This window comes from Neophocaena asiaeorientalis, unplaced genomic scaffold (genome assembly GCF_003031525.2).
Source record: "Neophocaena asiaeorientalis asiaeorientalis breed wild unplaced genomic scaffold, Neophocaena_asiaeorientalis_V1.1 scaffold177, whole genome shotgun sequence".
In the NCBI taxonomy this organism is placed as follows: Eukaryota; Metazoa; Chordata; class Mammalia; order Artiodactyla; family Phocoenidae; genus Neophocaena; species Neophocaena asiaeorientalis.
The window spans coordinates 8,343,456-8,362,552 of NW_020172779.1; the positions used below are offsets into that span (position 1 = coordinate 8,343,456).

General features: G+C 43.3%; 1 protein-coding gene across 2 annotated transcripts in view; it reads left to right on the top strand.

Annotated features, from left to right (window-relative positions):
• Positions 1-15,050: 15,050 nt before the first annotated feature.
• Positions 15,051-19,097, top strand: part of FAM91A1 (family with sequence similarity 91 member A1) — a 44,909-nt gene continuing 40,862 nt past the window's right edge. For both annotated transcript variants that reach the window (XM_024741326.1, XM_024741325.1), the window contains exon 1: positions 15,051-15,122. In XM_024741326.1, the coding sequence (XP_024597094.1) occupies positions 15,051-15,122 (72 nt within the window). The remainder of the gene's footprint in view (positions 15,123-19,097) is intronic.

A 19,097-nucleotide genomic window follows, 5' to 3' on the forward strand; every position in this document is an offset into this window, starting at 1 on the left:
TCTACCCAGGTGCTATGTAGCCAGATGTCTAGTAAATAGCTGAGAAAAACACAAAGAATAATTATGTGCTAAGTGGATGCACAAAACGAGACATGAAAAGAATTGCAAAAGGTACTTTTTACCCCCTAATAAATACAAAAATTCCATATGGGTGAGGACTCCTTTTCTATGTAAAAATGCTCATTTATTGTTAGTTCTGTGTCATCAGGGGAATTCTGGGGGTGGAGAGAAACTCTACTGGGGGCAAGTGTTTAAAACTAATTAGTACAATAGAGACCATTAAAAGGAACATTTTTATTTCGTTGAAAATATACACAAAAACCTTCTTGTAGAAAAGTCAACTGCATTGTATAGGCGTGTGAACATCACTCAACATCAACAAGAGTAAAACCCCAGGTGCCTAGTGGTAGATATTACATACACTGCAGATTGTTTTAATTTGGTGGCATTTTATCCAGAGCCACTACCCAAGGTAAGATTGTCTTGTGGTACCTGAAGAGAATCTAGATGCCCGAGAGGCCAGAGGGGGTAGGAGAGGCAGTGGGGGAGGTGTAGGAATGGAGAGCAAGGCCAGAAGCCCATACACCTTGGATTGCTAGGTGTGCTGGTTAATTCTGTGTCAACTTGACTGGGGAAAGGGATGCCCAGATAGCTGGTAAAACATTATTCCTGGGTGTGTCTGTGAGGGTGTTTTAGGAAGAGATCAGTATTTGGTTCAGTAGACTGAGTAGAGAAGATCCGATCTCACCAATGTGAGCAGGTATCATCCAATCCTCCGGAGGCCCTAATAGAACAAAAAAGGTGAAGGAAGAACCAATTCCTGCTCTCCTTCGTCTCCTCCGGCCCTGGGATTTCGGAGCTCTTGGTTCTCAGGCCTTTGGACTCAGACTGAATTATACCACGGGCTTTCCCGCTTCTCTGCTTGCAGATGGCAGACTGTGGGACACCTTGGCCTCCGTAACTGTGTGAACCAATTCCTATAATAAACCTCCTCTTATATATAGTGATCCAATTTTTATAATAAATCTCCTCCTATATATAACTATCTATATATCCTGTTGGTTCTGTTTCTCTGGAGAACCCTGACTAATACAACAAGACCCGTTAAAGCTGCGGTATTGGGAATTCCCTGGCAGCCCACCGGTTAGGGCTCCGAGCTTTCACTGCTGAGGGCCCGGGTTTGATCCCTGGTCAGGGCACCAGGATCCCATAAGCTGCACAGCCAAAAAAATGGATTTTTGTATTTCAACATGGTTATCACCCACCTCTGGGTTTCATTCCACTTGACAACCTCTAGATGTTTTACAGATATCTGCCGACCTAAACCAAACTCACCTCCCTCCCTCCTGTGTGCTGGGCAATATGTAAATGCTAAAGACATAAGTGATAAGGATGCTATTGGTGTCATTGACCGTGTAATTGTTGAAAAAAGCACATACACATCATTTCATATGATGGGGAAGTGCCACGGGCGAGGCAGGCCCACTGTTAGATCTGTGTGCACATGGCCACTCATTCTGGTGTGGGGACGTCACCAGCCCACGGCTCACATTGTGACCAATGGGAGGCTGAAGACAGGAAGGAGCTAAAATACGGATCCCTCACCCCTCCTACCACCCAAGTAACTGCTTTGAGGTACAGCAGTTTCATACTGCATCTGAGAGGCATCACACAGGACTTAGCAACCAGCTGTGTTTTCTTGAGAAGTGGTGGCCTGCTTAGGAACGTAGTATCTTATGTTTGTTTTTTGTCCTTTCCTGACTCCAATTATTTCCCCCTTACTCTTGCTGCCCTGGGATTATACCCCCTGATAAACTGTTAAGAGGTAAGCTTTGTCTAGCTGTTTTCTAGAGAATTGGTACAAAGACATTGCTTTTTTAAAATGTTTGGAACATTATCCTTGTTCCTATTATGGGATACCTAACCTAAGGTGGATGAGTGGGGGAGGAAGAAGTGGGAAAGGAAACCAGGAGAGGCTTCCAGGTGGAGGTGAGCCTTGAATAGGGTCTAGAAGGAAAAGGAGTCAGGCAAAGTGGGGCTGATAAAGGAAGATGAAACAACATGAACAAAATACAGACATGGAACTGTGTTGTATTCAGGGAATAAGGCTTCTGCGTAGAAGGCCAGTAGAAACTATGGGAGTCTCAAAGTCTTACTAATATTACAGTTATTATTACTGCTTAATAATATTAATAAGTGATACTACTACTTAATAATATTATTATTACTAATGATGTTTTTACTTCATATTATCAGCTACTTGAAGTCTTACAAATATTACAGGGGTATAGAGAGGCTGCTTTAACTTCTCTCTTCATTAACCCTTCCACTGAAGGCGAGATAAGAAGTGAGAGGATTTAGGAATACCCCGGCATTTGCATATAGGTGGCCTGAGGACAGAAGCTGGCTCACAGGCACGTGCCCATCAATGATGCCCTACACGGTGCGTGTTTATTTGTGTGTTTGAATTGGTTGCCCATCAAGTCCACATAAAATTCAGAGTTCCTGTTTCTCTCAAAAAATCAGACCTGGTAGTACAGGGCTTCTATCTCCACAGGAAAACCAATGGCTGGAACCGAGCAGTAGATGCCCACATTAGAAGAGGATACGAGACCTCAAGATTGCACCGTCACCCCTACAACCTGACCTGGCTCGTGTTGCACATTTACTTGCCTTGGTCCCTCTAGCATTTGAGTTTGCAGTTCTGGGAATTCACTCAATACTGGGTAATCTTGGGTCAGTGAGAGAATCTCTGCCACCTCAGCCTCCCAGGGCTGCATGCCACTATAGCCACTGAAGCTCATGGTGCTAAGACTGAGAAGATTGACACATGCCTGCTTCTTTTGGTCAGCAGCTCCTGATTCACACTCTGGGCCGAGCACGTCTGATTGGTGAGGCTGAGGTCACGTGCTCTTGCCTCGGCTGCAAAGGCAGCTGGGAAAGGGAGTATTGGCATTTATAACTTCTTTGATGGGAGGTGGACTCTGCCTCCAGCAAGATTAATAAAATGTTTTGCTGTTGGGCAGCCAAATGAATGACAGGAGTCCATTAGAAAGGGGTTGGCTGTCTAACTGTGGCATGTTTACCAGTGGGGCACAGGACACATGAGATGACTTTATGTCAAACACAAAATCTTTGCTTTGATAGCATGGCATTATTTTATGTGCATTAGGAAGTTACAGTTAAGGTATCAAACCTGCAAAGGACAGGAAAAGTTTATGAAGAGTGTGAAGTGTGACAATTTAAAGGAAAATCTTAAGTAAATAGTAGTTTAGATGATACTGGAAATAATAAAATTACTATTCTAATGACTGAACTTTTGGAAATCAGTCTAGGTAAATGAAAACCTTTACATTTCTCTTTATGCCAAGTAATGATGATGATGATGATAAAATTAATACTAACAATGCAAAATTTTACATTTATTTAGTGTTGTGGGCAAGACTGTGTTCTAAGAATTTTACTTTTGTTTATTTACTTAAACATCACATCAACTTTACGAGATAGTTACTATTATTTCCCCATTTTACAGATAGGGACCTAAGGCCCAAAGGGGTTAAACAAGAGTTCACTCAATAAATAGTCAAGTGAGGATTTGAATTCATGCCCCTACTTTCTACCTGACAACTGCATATATTAGGGTGGATATAGATTCCTGTACAATGATTGCACCAAAAATCTGCAGAACTGATTTAGGATTTGGAGTCAGAAATTTGGGGGTGAATGCTTTTCGAGTACTCATTTTCGTGCCAAGGAGAGTTCTCAGCCGCGGCACTGTTGATATTTTGAGCAGGTAATTCTTTTTTGTGTGTATGTGTGGGACTATCCTATGCATTTTAGGGCAGCCTTTCTGGCTTCTACCCACTGGATGCCAGTATATCTTCTCCAGTTGTGACAACCAAACATGTCTCCAGACATTGTCAAACGTCCCCTGGAGACAACATTGCCCCCAGTTGAGAACTCCTGGCCTAGAGAATTCTGAAGTCTCTCAGTGAGAAGCCCAGAAATAATTACCAGCAAGATTAAATGATACGACTAAGCCGCTCTGGTATGCTTTCCGAGGTAGTCTTCCATAGTATCATGTCATTATTCGTTAATAGCAGGCATGGCTCATTTCTTGTATCAGAAATACACAGTACCAGCTTGTACCAGCTATTGGTTTTTAATGCAATATGTGGTGAATCTTTAACTTTGTGGTTTACTTATAAAATGAACAACCAGCTTCTCATTTTTCTAGAATCCAGTGGCTGTACACTTGGCAAGAAATGACAGGTGACCTCAGTCTCTTTAGATTTTTAAGCCAGTACATGTTTCTTTCCCTGACTTGGTGTTTGATCACATCAAGAATTTTTTTTTCTCTTTTTTTTTTTTTTGCGGGCAGTGTTCTATGTAAAAATAGGACAGATTATAAATTATGTCCATTCTCTATATTTGAATATGGTTGTTAGGATTTTCAATACAATGATCAATATTATGTTCATGATGTATTAATACATCATAAAACGTTGAAGAGCTATGAAAGGACAAATCATCTCTCAGGTTGGGCTTTCTGGTCATTAAATCATTAACTTTTACTAGACACCAGAGTCTAGCAAGAGCATCACCTAATCCTTTTTATTTTAGTGTGCCCTGGCCTTCATGGCATCTCCCATACCATTCTTTGCCAGCCAAAACCTTCCCTCCAATCCCTTCAGATCTATCTGAGCATTAAAGTCCAACAAAAAAGTCACCTCCTTCACGATTGCTTCCAGAAGTCATAATCAGAAGAACCACTTCTTTCCACTGGCCCCACTTATCATCTTGTACCCATGCTTGTATTCATTGCATCGAATTAAGTGAGGGACTAGCCCTCCAGTGCAGCCTTGCTCCTTATCTTTTCTGTGCAGAAAATAAGTCTTAGCTCTGATTAAAGCTGGCCGTCGTTTGGGGGTTGAGGATGTTCATACACGACCATTCACATTGACAAATAATATTATAGCTGCTTTATTTTTGAAGGTGGATCAGTTTGTCCTCACACTCTCACCCCACAGGGTAGTGTGTGTGCAGGGGGTGGGGCCTTAAATCTACCAGTTAAGACACTCTTCTTGAAACAAATTAAAGTAAGTTGATTTATAATAGTGTTAATTTCAGGTATACATTACTCTTAATTCGGTCTCTCCCTGTTTTAAATACAGCCATCTCATTCGGGCAAGGTTTCTACTCAGCTATGCTCCACCTTGAAGATTTCATCTTTCTCACCTGTTTCTCCTCAAGATATGCCAGTGGGAACTAAAATAAACTAATTCAGAAAACTGTTTCTCAACAAAGCCTGGCTTTCAAGACTACTGTCTTAGACTCAAAAATCCTATTTTTTTATTTCAAAAGATGAACCTTGACTTTGTCTTTCTCTGTAATAATCCTTATCTGCTCAAAGGCAAGTGGATGATACTGGCTTTTTAATTAATTTTTCCTGACTTTTGCTTTCCTGGGCTTACCTTTTACCAGGTACATGATTCAGTTGGCTTTTAATATCCTTTAAAAATGATAAGAAAGAAAGAAAGAAAGAAAGAAAGAAAGAAAGAAAGAAAGAAAGAAAGAAAGAAAGAAAGAAAGAAAGAAGGAAGGGAGGAAGGAAGGAAAGAAGGAAGGAAGGAAGGAAGGAAGGAAGGAAGGAAGGAAAGGAAGGAAGGAAGGAAGGAAGGAAGGAAGGAAGGAAGGAAGGAAGAAAAGGAAGGAAGGAAGGAAGGAAGGAAGGAAGGAAGGAAAGGAAGGAAGGAAGGAAGGAAGGAAGGAAGGGAGGAAGGGAGAAAGATAGAAATTGCTGTGCATTAAGGCTATACAAATTATAAAAAGATATGGTCACTAATGACATTGAATTCAATCTTTGCAAATTCTAAAAGAAAGAGAATTTGCTTCTGTAAAGTGAGAGAACAAATGCTTACGTAGACCTGGGCCAAGAAAGCCAATTTCCATTTTCCTGGAATCAGTTGTAATGGGAGCCAAGACAATATCCTGTCTCTCACTGAGATCTCATTTACAGAGGTCATGAAACAGTCCTATTATACTTCATTTAATCCTTGATCACAGATTATACTAGTAGACAAACTCGTATTTCTTTTTTTTTTTTGCGGTACGCGGGCCTCTCACTGTTGTGGCCTCTCCCGCCGCGGAGCACAGGCTCCAGACGCGCAGGCCCAGCGGCCATGGCTCACGGGCCCAGCCGCTCCGCAGCACGTGGGATCTTCCCGGACCGGGGCACGAACCTGTGTCTCCTGCATCAGCAGGCGGACTCTCAACCACTGCGCCACCAGGGAAGCCCAAAACTCGTATTTCTTATTGGACAGTTAGATTACCTGTTGCTAAAGGTGTAAAGTTTGAGTGACACAATGTAGAAGGAAAAAAAATATTTCATTTCAGCCAGTTCTAAGCCACTGTGACAATACACCCAAATAAGCTAAAAAGATCTGAGATGGACCCATACCATATGTGTAACACAAACTCAGATAATTTCCATATTAGTCCAATAGCATGTAATTCTTCATTTATCTCATGGCTCTCCCAAGGGGTAGAGAAATTACTTCCTCAGTCTATACCAGTGTTGAATAGATGCCTGCTTATTTCTCGTACAGAAAAGTCTAGATTGGGGGGATTATTTTGAATATGAAAAAAATTACATTATAGTTGGCCATGAACTTATTGACCTGTAGAGTTAGAATGGACAGTAGAAGTCATCTTTGTTAACCTCATCATTTTACAAATTCATTTCAACAAGTGCTCATTGAGTACCTGAGGCCCAAAGAGGCCTGAGAAGTGGTTGTCAACACTGTGCTTTGAGTCACCTGGGAATATTTTAAAAACATGCATTACCTGGGCTCCAACTGAAGAATTCTGATATAATTGCTCTGGTGTGAGGTTTGGATGTTGGTAAGTTTAAAAAACTTCGCAGGTGATTCTCGTGCTCCTAGAACTACCCTCTCCCCCCAGTAAAAAAAAATGGCATTAAAATTTTTATTCTGTATCTTACCCACTTACTTAGGTTAACTGATTTGATGAGGTAAAGGGGGAGAAATGAGAGAAACTCTCCAGATGCCTCCTCACTTCTCTGGGCTTTCATAACTGTGTCCATTTTACCTCTATAGTTATTTTTCCAGCTAGTCGAACCTCTTTTTAAAAAATTAAGTTGCATACCTACTGTAGAATTCACAAATCCTATTCCCTCAAAATGTGATTTTACTCCCCATCATGGATATTGTGAAAATATTTTCAGTTAAGGATAAACCATGCCTGTAGCTGACTGACTTATCCTGTCTACCAGAGCTACCAAGGAGCTCTGCTCCAAAACTCGAGGCTCAATGGTGACCTTGAGATGGTACAAACCTCAGCTGGACCACTGCTCAGCAGTCCTAACTCCATCAGTTTCCAATGAAGTATTTGTTGCTATCAGATACTGGAGACAAATTAGAGAAAGAATTTCAAGGACTTTGAGGCTTGAGAGAATGGTGTGGATAAAAGTCAATAGTCAGAAATGAGGAAGTGTAGAACTTAGGTTGTAGGTATAGAAATGTTGTGTGAGATCAGCCCCTAGTGGGCACTGTGACGATTGCAATTGTTCAGGCTTTGTGTTGAGGTGACGTGGCTTGCTGTTGGAACAGTATTCATTGCCACGTCAGACCACAAGTGTTCTGAACACAGACTGACTTCAGATGGCAGAAATATAACATTCTCTTTATTATATAAATATATAATATTCATATTTCCCAGGCTACATGGCAAAGGATCTCTCAGCTTCTCTCTAAAACAGACAGCTCTTAAGTTGTTTTCTATCACTTGTAGAAGAAAATCCTAGAAACTCCCTAATGTAGAGGACAATGGTCCCATATGATCGTGCTTCTTCCCACCTCTCCATTCTCACCTCCTGATCCTTCAGTGTTCCATTCACAGTGTCAGGATGAGAAAGTTTTCAGGTGGAGATGGAGGAAAAGCATTCCAGACAGGGGTATTCTGTATGCAAAGACCCAAAGGGATTAAGGAGTGTAGCACACTTAGGGAATTCTAAATGTCTTGGTATTTCTGTAGTCTATAATGTGAGTGAGAATGGACGGCTGGGCCTTCCAGTCTAGCGTTCATTTCCTTCAGTTTGGACAGAGACAAGGTTAGAGAAATATTTCTCTACCCTGAGATAAACAAAGTACAAGTGAGATGGGTTTTGCAACTGACAACCTCTTAACAGAGGTAGGGGTGGTGGAGAACGTGGCCCTGAGAAAGCCCACGTTCTGTCTAATCCGGGTAGCCTGTCCTCAGCTCCACTGACTGGTGTGGGGAAGGGTGTCCAATGCTGTGGGATTTCCCACATTTTCAAGAAGATCCCCAAATCTGGATTTTTAGGAGAATTCTGCTCCCTATGCAACATCTATTCATTCATTCAATACTATGTGTTGTTCTAAGCCTGAGGCCAAGGCTGAGAACAAAGCAGACAGAAGTTCCTACATTTGGGGTGCTTCATGTCTGATAGGGGAGACAAATAATTTTAAAACTAAGTAAATTATTAAATATATTAGATGGTAATAAGTGTTATAAAGAAAAGTAATGTAGGGGAGGTGGCTGAGAAGGACTGGAGATGTTTTACAGTTTTAAATAACGTGGTTGGGGAAGGCTTAATCAAGAAGGTGACATGGAAGAGTTCGGATGTCACATAACTGATTCACTCATTCAATACATTCAATGGCATTTATTGAGCACTTACTATGTGTGAGGCATGATTCTAGGTACTGGGGATAGACTGAGGACGAGACAAAGTTCTTTCTTCCATGGAGATTGTATTTTTGCTGGGGAGACAGATAATAAACAAGAAATCAAGCAGGATAATGTCCATTAGTGATTCTTTGCAACAAAGAAAATAAACCAAGATAATGTGCTGCAGAGAGGTGGGGGAGAAGTGGCTAGGTCGGACAGAGAATTTGGCGAAGGCCACTCTACGTGACAATGGGTGGAGTGAAGGGAGCCTGCTTTGCAAAGGTCTGGGGAAAGACATTCGAAGCCAAGGGAACAGCAAGGGCAAAAGCCGTGAGGTGATAACAAGCTAGGTCATGGTGCTGAGCATCAGGGGTGATGCCTTGGGTCGTGGAACAGAGCAAAGCACATTCAGGAGGTAAAACCATGGCCAAGGTCGGGCCCAGGCAAAACTGTGAAACAAAATGTTCGCAGTGACTTCCTCTTTCTTCTTTCTAGACACCCCTTCCTCCTCTACAGGTCCTTCCTTGGCCTCATTTAATCCCCAAGCTCTTTCTCTTTCAAACTTCCTCTCAGAAAAAGATGTGATAGCTTGTACATACTAAAAAATGATAAGGCTAAAAAGCTATTATTCCTCCTAAGGGCATTTATACTTCAACTACAATGGTTTAATTATGAAATTTGATTTAATTATGAAATATGAATTTGATCAGCTGTTTGGGTGTTGGAGTATTTGATTGTTGTGGGAATATATTAATTTCCTATGGATGCGGTAACAGATTACTGCAAATTTAGTGACCTAAAACAACACAAATTTATTATCCTAGAGTTCTGGAGATCAGAAGTCCAAAATGAGTTGGCAGGGTTATGATCTTTTGGGGAGCTTTGGGGGAGAATCTGTTTTCCTTTTCCAGATCCAAGAAGCTGCCCATGTTCTTTGCCCTGGGGCCCTGTGTCACTTCAACCCCTGCTTCAATTGTCCCGTCTCCGTCTCTGACTGACTTTCCTGCCTCCCTCTCCTAAGACCCCTGTGATTACATTGAGCCCACTCGGATAATCCAGGATATACCCCTATCTCAAGATCCTTCACTTACTCACACCAGCAAAGACCCTTCTGCCATATCAGGCAGCATATTCTCACGTTCCAGGGAATGAGAATGGGGACATCTTTGGGGGCTATTATCCTATTTACCACAGGGAGTGATATTCTGGACTTTGTGAAATTAGTCCACCAGATAGCGCCCTACTTCCGGGTTGTTTCTGCTCCTTACTTTTGTTGGAATTGTGGGAATGAAATGGTTCTGTAGTCTTTCTGAAGGGCAGCTGTTCAAGACAACTGAGTAATTTTCCTTAGTCCAAGTTGGTAAAGCCAGATAAGATGGAATCTCATTGCACTTGTATTTCTGAACACACTGTTTACCCATAAGGTTAATTTGAATGGTAGCTTCTGGAATCGGGTTTCTAACACTCTGCAGTTTCTGACCTCTCTGGAATTTGAATAGCAAAGGCCTACTGAAGCAGAAATAATAGGGGGTCTGAGTTAAGGACCTAAAAGAATGGACATTATCGTTTACCAGAAAGGCTCTATGATGTAATGAGTGCTACATGTGGAGCCCAATGAGTTGTTTTTGCTTCCTGGTGGTTTTTTTCTTAAATTAATTAATTTATTTTTATATTTATTTTTGGCTGTGTTGGGTCTTCGTTTCTGTGCGAGGGCTTTCTCTAGTTCCGGCGAGCGGGGGCCACTCTTCATCGTGGTGCGCGGGCCTCTCACTGTCACAGCCTCTCTTGTTGCAGAGCACAGGCTCCGGACGCGCAGGCTCAGCGGCCATGGCTCACGGGCTCACGGGCTCACGGGCTCAGTTGCTCCACGGCGTGTGGGATCTTCCCAGACCAGGGCTCAAACCCGTGTCCCCTGCATTCACAGGCAGATCCTCAACCACTGCGCCACCAGGGAAGCCCTGCTTCCTGGTGTTTGAGGGAGCAGTCCTGTTCCTGAACTTCCCAGCACAGGGGTCTTTGAGCCCTGTGGATTAACCTATGGTCTCTCTGAACTGCTTTGTTTCCCGTCTCTCAAAGACTGGCGCCTTGAGGGAAATGAGGCAGATCAGTATTTTAATTAGCACCTGTGTTTCATAAGCCAAGCTCTGTCATCAGTTCCTACTTAGAAGGGCTTGTTGTTTGGATTTTCCCATATATAGCTTTGACCCATTACCATTTCCTCCTTCAAATTTCTTTCTCAGCTACTTGCTGCATTAGGATCTTTTCTATACTAATCTTTCCTATTCTACTTACTGAGTTAGATTCTTTTCTTTTGATGGTCAAGTTTCCAAAGGTCCATGTCTTATTGATTTAGCAGGTGTAAGTTCACTTCCACCATCCCCTGTCTACTTCTGTAGTTTTTGATGTGTCTATAGTCAATATTTGTTGATAAACAAAAAAGATGAATTTAGCAGGTGCTCGTGTTTGCTATAATTCCCTAAACAATGGTTTACAAAGATTTAAAAATTATGTTGACTTTAATTTTCATTGTTACATTGCATTAAATCAAAGTTAGACTTTGGAAGAATATGAGTTCTTCTACACTTAATTATTCAAAAAAATATTGTTGAGGGGGATTTATGTTGTTGACTTTGAACATTATCTGAACTGGAACAGCAGGCAGAACAGTTCAGTGAGAGCCTGAATCAAGGAATTGAAAGGATGGCTCTGGCAGGAGAGAGTCTTAGGCTCCAGTTTGGCGCTGTCTCTACCACCTGTATGATCTTATGAGTAAGTCAGGCAGCCCTGCCAAGCCTTGGTTTCCTCCTCTGTTAAACTGGGATTTTAAGAGTGGGATTCTTTCATAAGGTTGTGAGAAATAACCTGTGGTAAGTCAAGGGCTTAATACATGGCAGGCAGGCAATCAATACTTGTTGAATAAACATCTCATGGTTAGAGTTCTTTTAATTTTAGCTATGATGTCGAGGGTCTGTAGTCATAGGAGTCAAAGCATTTAGTTATGGGCTCTTATAGTTGGATAACACGAGTCCAATATATCTATGCAAGGGCAGCGTGGATCATATTTGTTTCAACCCATTAGAGATATTAAGGTCTCTGCCATGCGTCAGGCTGCTGCTGATCTGTGATGGTGCGCGGGCCTCTCACTGTCACAGCCTCTCTTGTTGCAGAGCACAGGCTCCGGACGCGCAGGCTCAGCGGCCATGGCTCACGGGCTCACGGGCTCACGGGCTCAGTTGCTCCACGGCGTGTGGGATCTTCCCAGACCAGGGCTCAAACCCGTGTCCCCTGCATTCACAGGCAGATCCTCAACCACTGCGCCACCAGGGAAGCCCTGCTTCCTGGTGTTTGAGGGAGCAGTCCTGTTCCTGAACTTCCCAGCACAGGGGTCTTTGAGCCCTGTGGATTAACCTATGGTCTCTCTGAACTGCTTTGTTTCCCGTCTCTCAAAGACTGGCGCCTTGAGGGAAATGAGGCAGATCAGTATTTTAATTAGCACCTGTGTTTCATAAGCCAAGCTCTGTCATCAGTTCCTACTTAGAAGGGCTTGTTGTTTGGATTTTCCCATATATAGCTTTGACCCATTACCATTTCCTCCTTCAAATTTCTTTCTCAGCTACTTGCTGCATTAGGATCTTTTCTATACTAATCTTTCCTATTCTACTTACTGAGTTAGATTCTTTTCTTTTGATGGTCAAGTTTCCAAAGGTCCATGTCTTATTGATTTAGCAGGTGTAAGTTCACTTCCACCATCCCCTGTCTACTTCTGTAGTTTTTGATGTGTCTATAGTCAATATTTGTTGATAAACAAAAAAGATGAATTTAGCAGGTGCTCGTGTTTGCTATAATTCCCTAAACAATGGTTTACAAAGATTTAAAAATTATGTTGACTTTAATTTTCATTGTTACATTGCATTAAATCAAAGTTAGACTTTGGAAGAATATGAGTTCTTCTACACTTAATTATTCAAAAAAATATTGTTGAGGGGGATTTATGTTGTTGACTTTGAACATTATCTGAACTGGAACAGCAGGCAGAACAGTTCAGTGAGAGCCTGAATCAAGGAATTGAAAGGATGGCTCTGGCAGGAGAGAGTCTTAGGCTCCAGTTTGGCGCTGTCTCTACCACCTGTATGATCTTATGAGTAAGTCAGGCAGCCCTGCCAAGCCTTGGTTTCCTCCTCTGTTAAACTGGGATTTTAAGAGTGGGATTCTTTCATAAGGTTGTGAGAAATAACCTGTGGTAAGTCAAGGGCTTAATACATGGCAGGCAGGCAATCAATACTTGTTGAATAAACATCTCATGGTTAGAGTTCTTTTAATTTTAGCTATGATGTCGAGGGTCTGTAGTCATAGGAGTCAAAGCATTTAGTTATGGGCTCTTATAGTTGGATAACACGAGTCCAATATATCTATGCAAGGGCAGCGTGGATCATATTTGTTTCAACCCATTAGAGATATTAAGGTCTCTGCCATGCGTCAGGCTGCTGCTGATCTGTGCACTAGGTGTCATAAAAAGTTCTAAGTATACATCTGTCAGATGTGGAATAAAATATTTAAAACCATTGTTTTCTTTTTTAAATTTATTTATTTTCCTTGTTTTCTTGGCTGTGTCGGGTCGTATTTGCGGTACACGGGATCTTCGTCGAGGTGTGCGGGATCTTTTGTCGTGGCGCTCAGGCTTCTCTAGTTGTGGAGTGCGGCTTTATCTTTCTGGTTGTGGCGCGAGGGCTCCAGGGCGCATGGGCTCTCTCGTTGAGGAGTGCGAGCTCAGCAGTTGTGGTGCGGGGGCTTCGTTGCCCCGCAGCATGCGGGATCTTAGTTCCCCGGGACCAGGGATTGTCCCCTGCATTGGAAGGCGGATTCTTTACCGCTGGACCACCAGGGAAGGCCCTTAAAACAGTGGTTTAAAACTGAAACAGATACTGTGGTTGCTTGCCAGTAACAAGGGTCATGGGTTTGCTAAGCCAGTGTAACGAATTCTGGAAGAAAGTGTCCCCAAAGACCTTCTCACTAGAACTGATATTAAGAGTGTCTTAATTTCTGCCTTTAAAAAGTGACTCCGGAGCCATCTGTAAGGAGCAGAGCAGTAACAGGCTGCATGCAAGAATCTTATCTCCTAGATTACTTCTGGACCTCCCCCACGTCAGCACCGGCTGTTTACCATTTCAACTCCCTGAATCCCTACATTTTAAGAATTTGGACCTTTGTGGGAATTCCCTGGCCGTCCAATGGTTAGGACTCTGCGCTTGCAGAGGGCCAGGGGGTTCAGTCCCTGGTGGGGGAACTAAGATCCCGCCAACCGGGCCGCAACAAAACAAGAATGTGGAGCTCTGAAGGAGAGCCCAACTGTTCCTCTTCCACAAGGTGTAGCAGCTATCAGGAGGGGATGAAGCATCGCTAGACCTTTGCTCCATTCCACTGGGGGGAAAGCTCTGACTTCACATTTCCTTCATGAGCCTGGACCCCTTCCACCTGGCCTCGGTTCGGGGTTGGCTCTTAAGAGCCCCCGGGACCTCACCGTTCTTGCCCCTTTTTTTTTTGCGGTACGCAGGCCTCTCACTGCTGTGGCCTCTCCCGTTGCGGAGCACAAGTTCCGGACGCGCAGGCTCAGCGGCCATGGCTCACGGGCCTAGCCGCTCCGCGGCACGTGGGATCTTCCCGGACCGGGGCACGAACCCATGTACCCTGCGTCGGCAGGCGGACTCTCAACCACTGCGCCACCAGGGAAGCCCTCTTGTCCGTTTTTAAGTCAACTATGGCCCCCTTCCCAAGTCGCTGCTTCTTGGCCGGCCCTCCCCCAGCGCCTGTAACCGCCCGTTCCAGGGCCACCCGGGCTCGCATTTGGGGGAAAGTGGGTCATCCAGCAATGGCAATAGAAACCCAATTAATTCATCCAGAGACTGACAGAAGGACACGGAGCGCTCGAGCAAGGCACGACTACCCGGATCCCTGCCGGCTCTACCTCGCTGCCCCGCCCCTCAGCTTGCAGGGGGCGGGCAGGAAGGCTGTTCCCGGGCTCCGCCCCCCGGCCTCGGCCCCCTGGCCTCGCGCCGGCGGGCGGAAGTGACGCACGCCCGAAGCCATTTCCGGCGGGCCGAAACTAGGAAGAAACTTGGAGCGGACGAGGCGTCCGACACCCTGTCTCCTCTGCTCCCGTGCCCCGTGGCCCGGGCCGCACCGAGCTGTCGGGAGCCCAGGCCATGGGGCAGCCCGGGCCGTCCGCAGTGTGAGGCGTGGGGCCTCCCGCGGGCTCCTCGGACGGGCTACGGCCGGGCAGGCGGGAGGCGTCGTTCCAGCTGCGGTCCTGGCCGCCGCCGCCCTCCCGGGCTCCCGGCATCATGAACATAGACGTGGAGTTCCACATCCGGCACAACTACCCCTGGAGCAAGCTGCCGGCCAACGTGAGGCAGGTATGGAACCTGGGGCCGGGGTCCCGCCCCGCCGTCACCTGCTCGCCGAGCCCGCGGGGCCGAGGCTGGCGCCTCTGGGCTGGCTCCCGGCCTTCGCCCGCCCAGGGTCTTGAGATAACCTACCCGCAGCCCGCGGGTGAGGAGGGGACGGTCCTGGGGCCACAGGGGCAGGATGGGGCCGTTTCGAAATGGGATGGAATGGTGTCCAGTGGACTCGCTTGCCGCCTTCGCACGCAGACTCCCTTCAACCGGGCACTGCGCTAGGCACCTTCGAAACAAATTTAAAACACGGCTCTTGACCTCCAGAACTGCGGGATGGTGGGAAAGGGACGAGAAACAAATGAATCCGTTACAGGCTGATAGCAGCTCACACGAACCTGCATGATAGTATATGCGAGCGCGCAGAGGAGGGCGTCAGAAACCGTCCAGGGAGTGTCAGGACGTTGTGTAGGGGAGGCATTTAAATTGGGCCTTAAAGGACGAATAGGAGATAGATAAGAGGGATTCAAGATTTTCCAGCGAGAAGGAAAGTCATTTTAAGGAGCTTTGATGAGTGAAAGCGTGCTTTGAGAGTAGTGAGCGACCTCCTCCATCACCGGAATCCGGAGGTTTAGATGTATTGGTGTGTTTGGCAGTGGGGCTTGGTGAGTGCATGGGGAGTGGTAGCGGTCAGGGCCAGATTTTAAAGGGCTTTCGGACTTTGTTTTGTTGGACTTCAGTCTGTCAACAAGATGAGTTTATTAGAGATGTTGCAACAAGAGAGCGACAGGAGGTTTTTGTCCGAGAGGTAGTTCTCAAATGCTTGAGTGTTATTTTTACTCAGTTGTTTTACAGCTATTTATTGAACACCTACTATGTGCTATGCCTTGTTTTAGGTGCGGGTTATTTGCAACAGTCAACACGGGAAAGCCCTGTCTTCATGGAGCTTACGTTTTAGTAAAGAAAGACAGTTAACAAATAAATGAATAAATACATAATATGGTGGGCGGTGGTAAAGATTATGAAGAAGTGATATGTGCTGTATAGAAGGCACTTTTTCTCTCTGGTCATAGATGGACCTTCAAGTTCCTGCCATGTTGCTTGGTTGAGAGTGAAATTCTGTTTTCCATTGGTGCTGGACACTGGCATATTTGGAAAGTTTGGGTTGTTGGTGGTGATGGTATAGGATTATTATACCATCCTCTCCCACCTTGGGGTCTTAGTTCCAGGAAATGAATAATTTAAGGTTCTGGCGGTGCATTGTGTGGCAGAGAAAACACTTTCACTTCAAGATACCAAAAATACAAGGAAGTGGAAAGATAAATTTAAGGAACTCAGAATTCTTGGGTGGCAGTGGCTGCCCATGTGATGTTAATCTTGAATGGGAGGAAGAAAGCTCTAAACCTGAAAGACTAAGTTTCTCTTGTTAAGCTGGAATGAGGGCTTTGATGGGCACTTTTTGTTTTTAGCATTTTGTGGCATATGGCAAGACAGCTGGAAGAACCAACAATCCTTTGTTTCCATGTTTTCTCTACTCTTTGTTTCACAAAAATAAATGTAACATAATAGAAGAAAGATGGATGATTCAGTTATGTCCAACAGAAATAATTGATCTTAATTAGTATTGGGAAAAGGCTTTTTTTTGAATTTTAGAATTTTATTTATTTTTTTATACAGCAGGTTCTTATTATCTATTTTGTACATATCGCAAAAACCTTTCCAAACCTTAGTCATGACTATTAAAAATAATCTCAGAACAGTGTTATACTTAAGCACAAGCATGACATTAAATTAAAACTTTTTTTGGTGAGATCACTTACAAGAATTGGTGTTTTAGCTTAGGATAAGCTTCCACTTGTAGAAGGTGTTGCAAAACCTATCTGTACAAATTACTTCATGGATTTTCTCTAGCCTTGCTCTTTTTCCCTAGGTCTACCTTGGATTAGGACATCAGCTTTCTGTCTGGGGTCTAGCACTCAGAAAAGTACCTTCCTATCCATTCTTCATACTATACTGTGCTGAGGTTTCTAAAATGCAAACCCAGTCCTATTTCTATTTGTCTCCATAGATTACATGTTGCTTCTTTTTGAATTGAGATATTAACTCCTCTAGAAAGGTTTTCCTGACCTATCTCTGGAGTAGTTGACCCTCAGGTGTGCTGCCCCAGCACTGTCTTTCTCACCCGTAGCGCTTACCCCACTATGTTGTATTTTCTGGTTACATTACTTGTTTTTGCTTTTGTATTTTGAGCACCTATCTCTTAGTTGGCTTTTAGTAAATACTTTTGCAGTGAATGAGTGATAGTATCAGTCTGAGATTTTTTTCTAGGAGCTAAAGCTTAGTCAGTTTAAAAGTGGGGAATAGTCCTTGTGTGGAAAGAATTTGGTTTTTGGTGTTAAAGGTACTAAGTACTTTGATAAGAGTTTCTGGTAAGTTTTGATGAGTTTAATTCGAAAGTGACTCATATTTCCCAGTTTTGAAAGCTGGTGGAAGGTGATCCAGATTTTTTTTAATGTATTTTTAAAAAAATATTTGAAAAAATAGTTTTTATATAAATGAGATGAAAATTTTTTACATAGTGTGAGCTATACTAGACTTTCAGAAATACATTAAAAAGTTATGGATCAGGCCATTATTTCAGGATCTTTCTATGTAGTTTACCAGTATTCATTGTTCAAAACAATTCATAGTTGTTTTATTTGAAGGGAAATTTTATGATGAGGTTCCAAGGAGGGTTAATTAAAAAAAACTATTGTGTATTTTGGGGGAGGTGGTGCACATTGGGGTTTGTAGGAGCAAAAGCTTTAGAAAGAATTCTTTATGCTTTTAGCATTATCTGATCTACAGTGGGTGTTTACAGCCGGTTTCTATGTCACTCCTTCTGTTTTAGTTACTTTTATCTGCAGCCCAGCTTCATTTGTCAGACCTGGTGGGAATTTCTACAGGGTCTGCACTGTCTCCCAGTAAAATGACCTTTCTTTCGTTGCCTCCTGTAGTGGCAGCAGTGTTTTAAAATGTGGATGGTGGGAAATTGGGGTGGGCGTGGAAGAGAAGCCAAAGAATCTTTGTGAACAAAGCAATTATATTTTATGTACAAGGGTAGTGAAGAATAAAATCAGCTGTTAATGCAGTTTTTAGTTATTTGTGTGTCTGCACATGTATCGATCAGGACCAGTCATTACTTAATGACTAGCGCAAAGACTTAGATGTTTAGTAGATACTGTATTCTCTAATTAACTTATAAATAATGGGGACCTTATATTTTGTGTAAGTGGCTTGATTTACACTTTTTATCCTGGAGTTACTGGGAACAGAGTTTTAAAGGGAGAAAACGGTTGTAAGTTAGAATAAATTAAGGGACTTATTTTGAAACAGAAGAGTAAATCCTCAAGTTTGGAAGTTGCTGAGAGTTTAGCAAATTGTCTGCTGTGTGAGTGAGTGTGTGTGTTCTCTGTTCCTTGAGAAAGAGACTTTTATTTGGCAGTAGAGCTAGAGGAGATCCTTTAAAATTTTACAGAAAGCCTAATATTTTGAATCCCCTAAATATCTTCAATACTGGCCCTGGTTTTGGTGCTACATAAAAGACAGGAGAGCAGTATCTCTACAATGAACTTTACTCCTAACTTCTTGTAATGTTAAAATGGATGAAAATAATGTCAGCACATAACATTTCAGCAGTAGTGTGGCTTATGGTTCAACCTGTGATAAATCAATTAATCTAGATGCAGGAAGAAAGATTTTTAGTTTTCTCACGTTATGTCCCTTTTTTCTTAAAATGCTACCCACCAGTAGTTCCAGTTGTGTGCCAGTTTATTTAGATGTGAGTTTCATCTGTTTTGTGAAGATGGCCTTAAGTGAAAGTATGTGCATGGACATTTACCTTGGCTTTCAGAAACCTATGAGTGAGAAGTATAATAACTGAGTCCTCTGTTCCTTCTGTCATTAATCTCTTAAGATGTCTTATTTTATAGTGTGTTGGAAAGATCATAGCTAGTA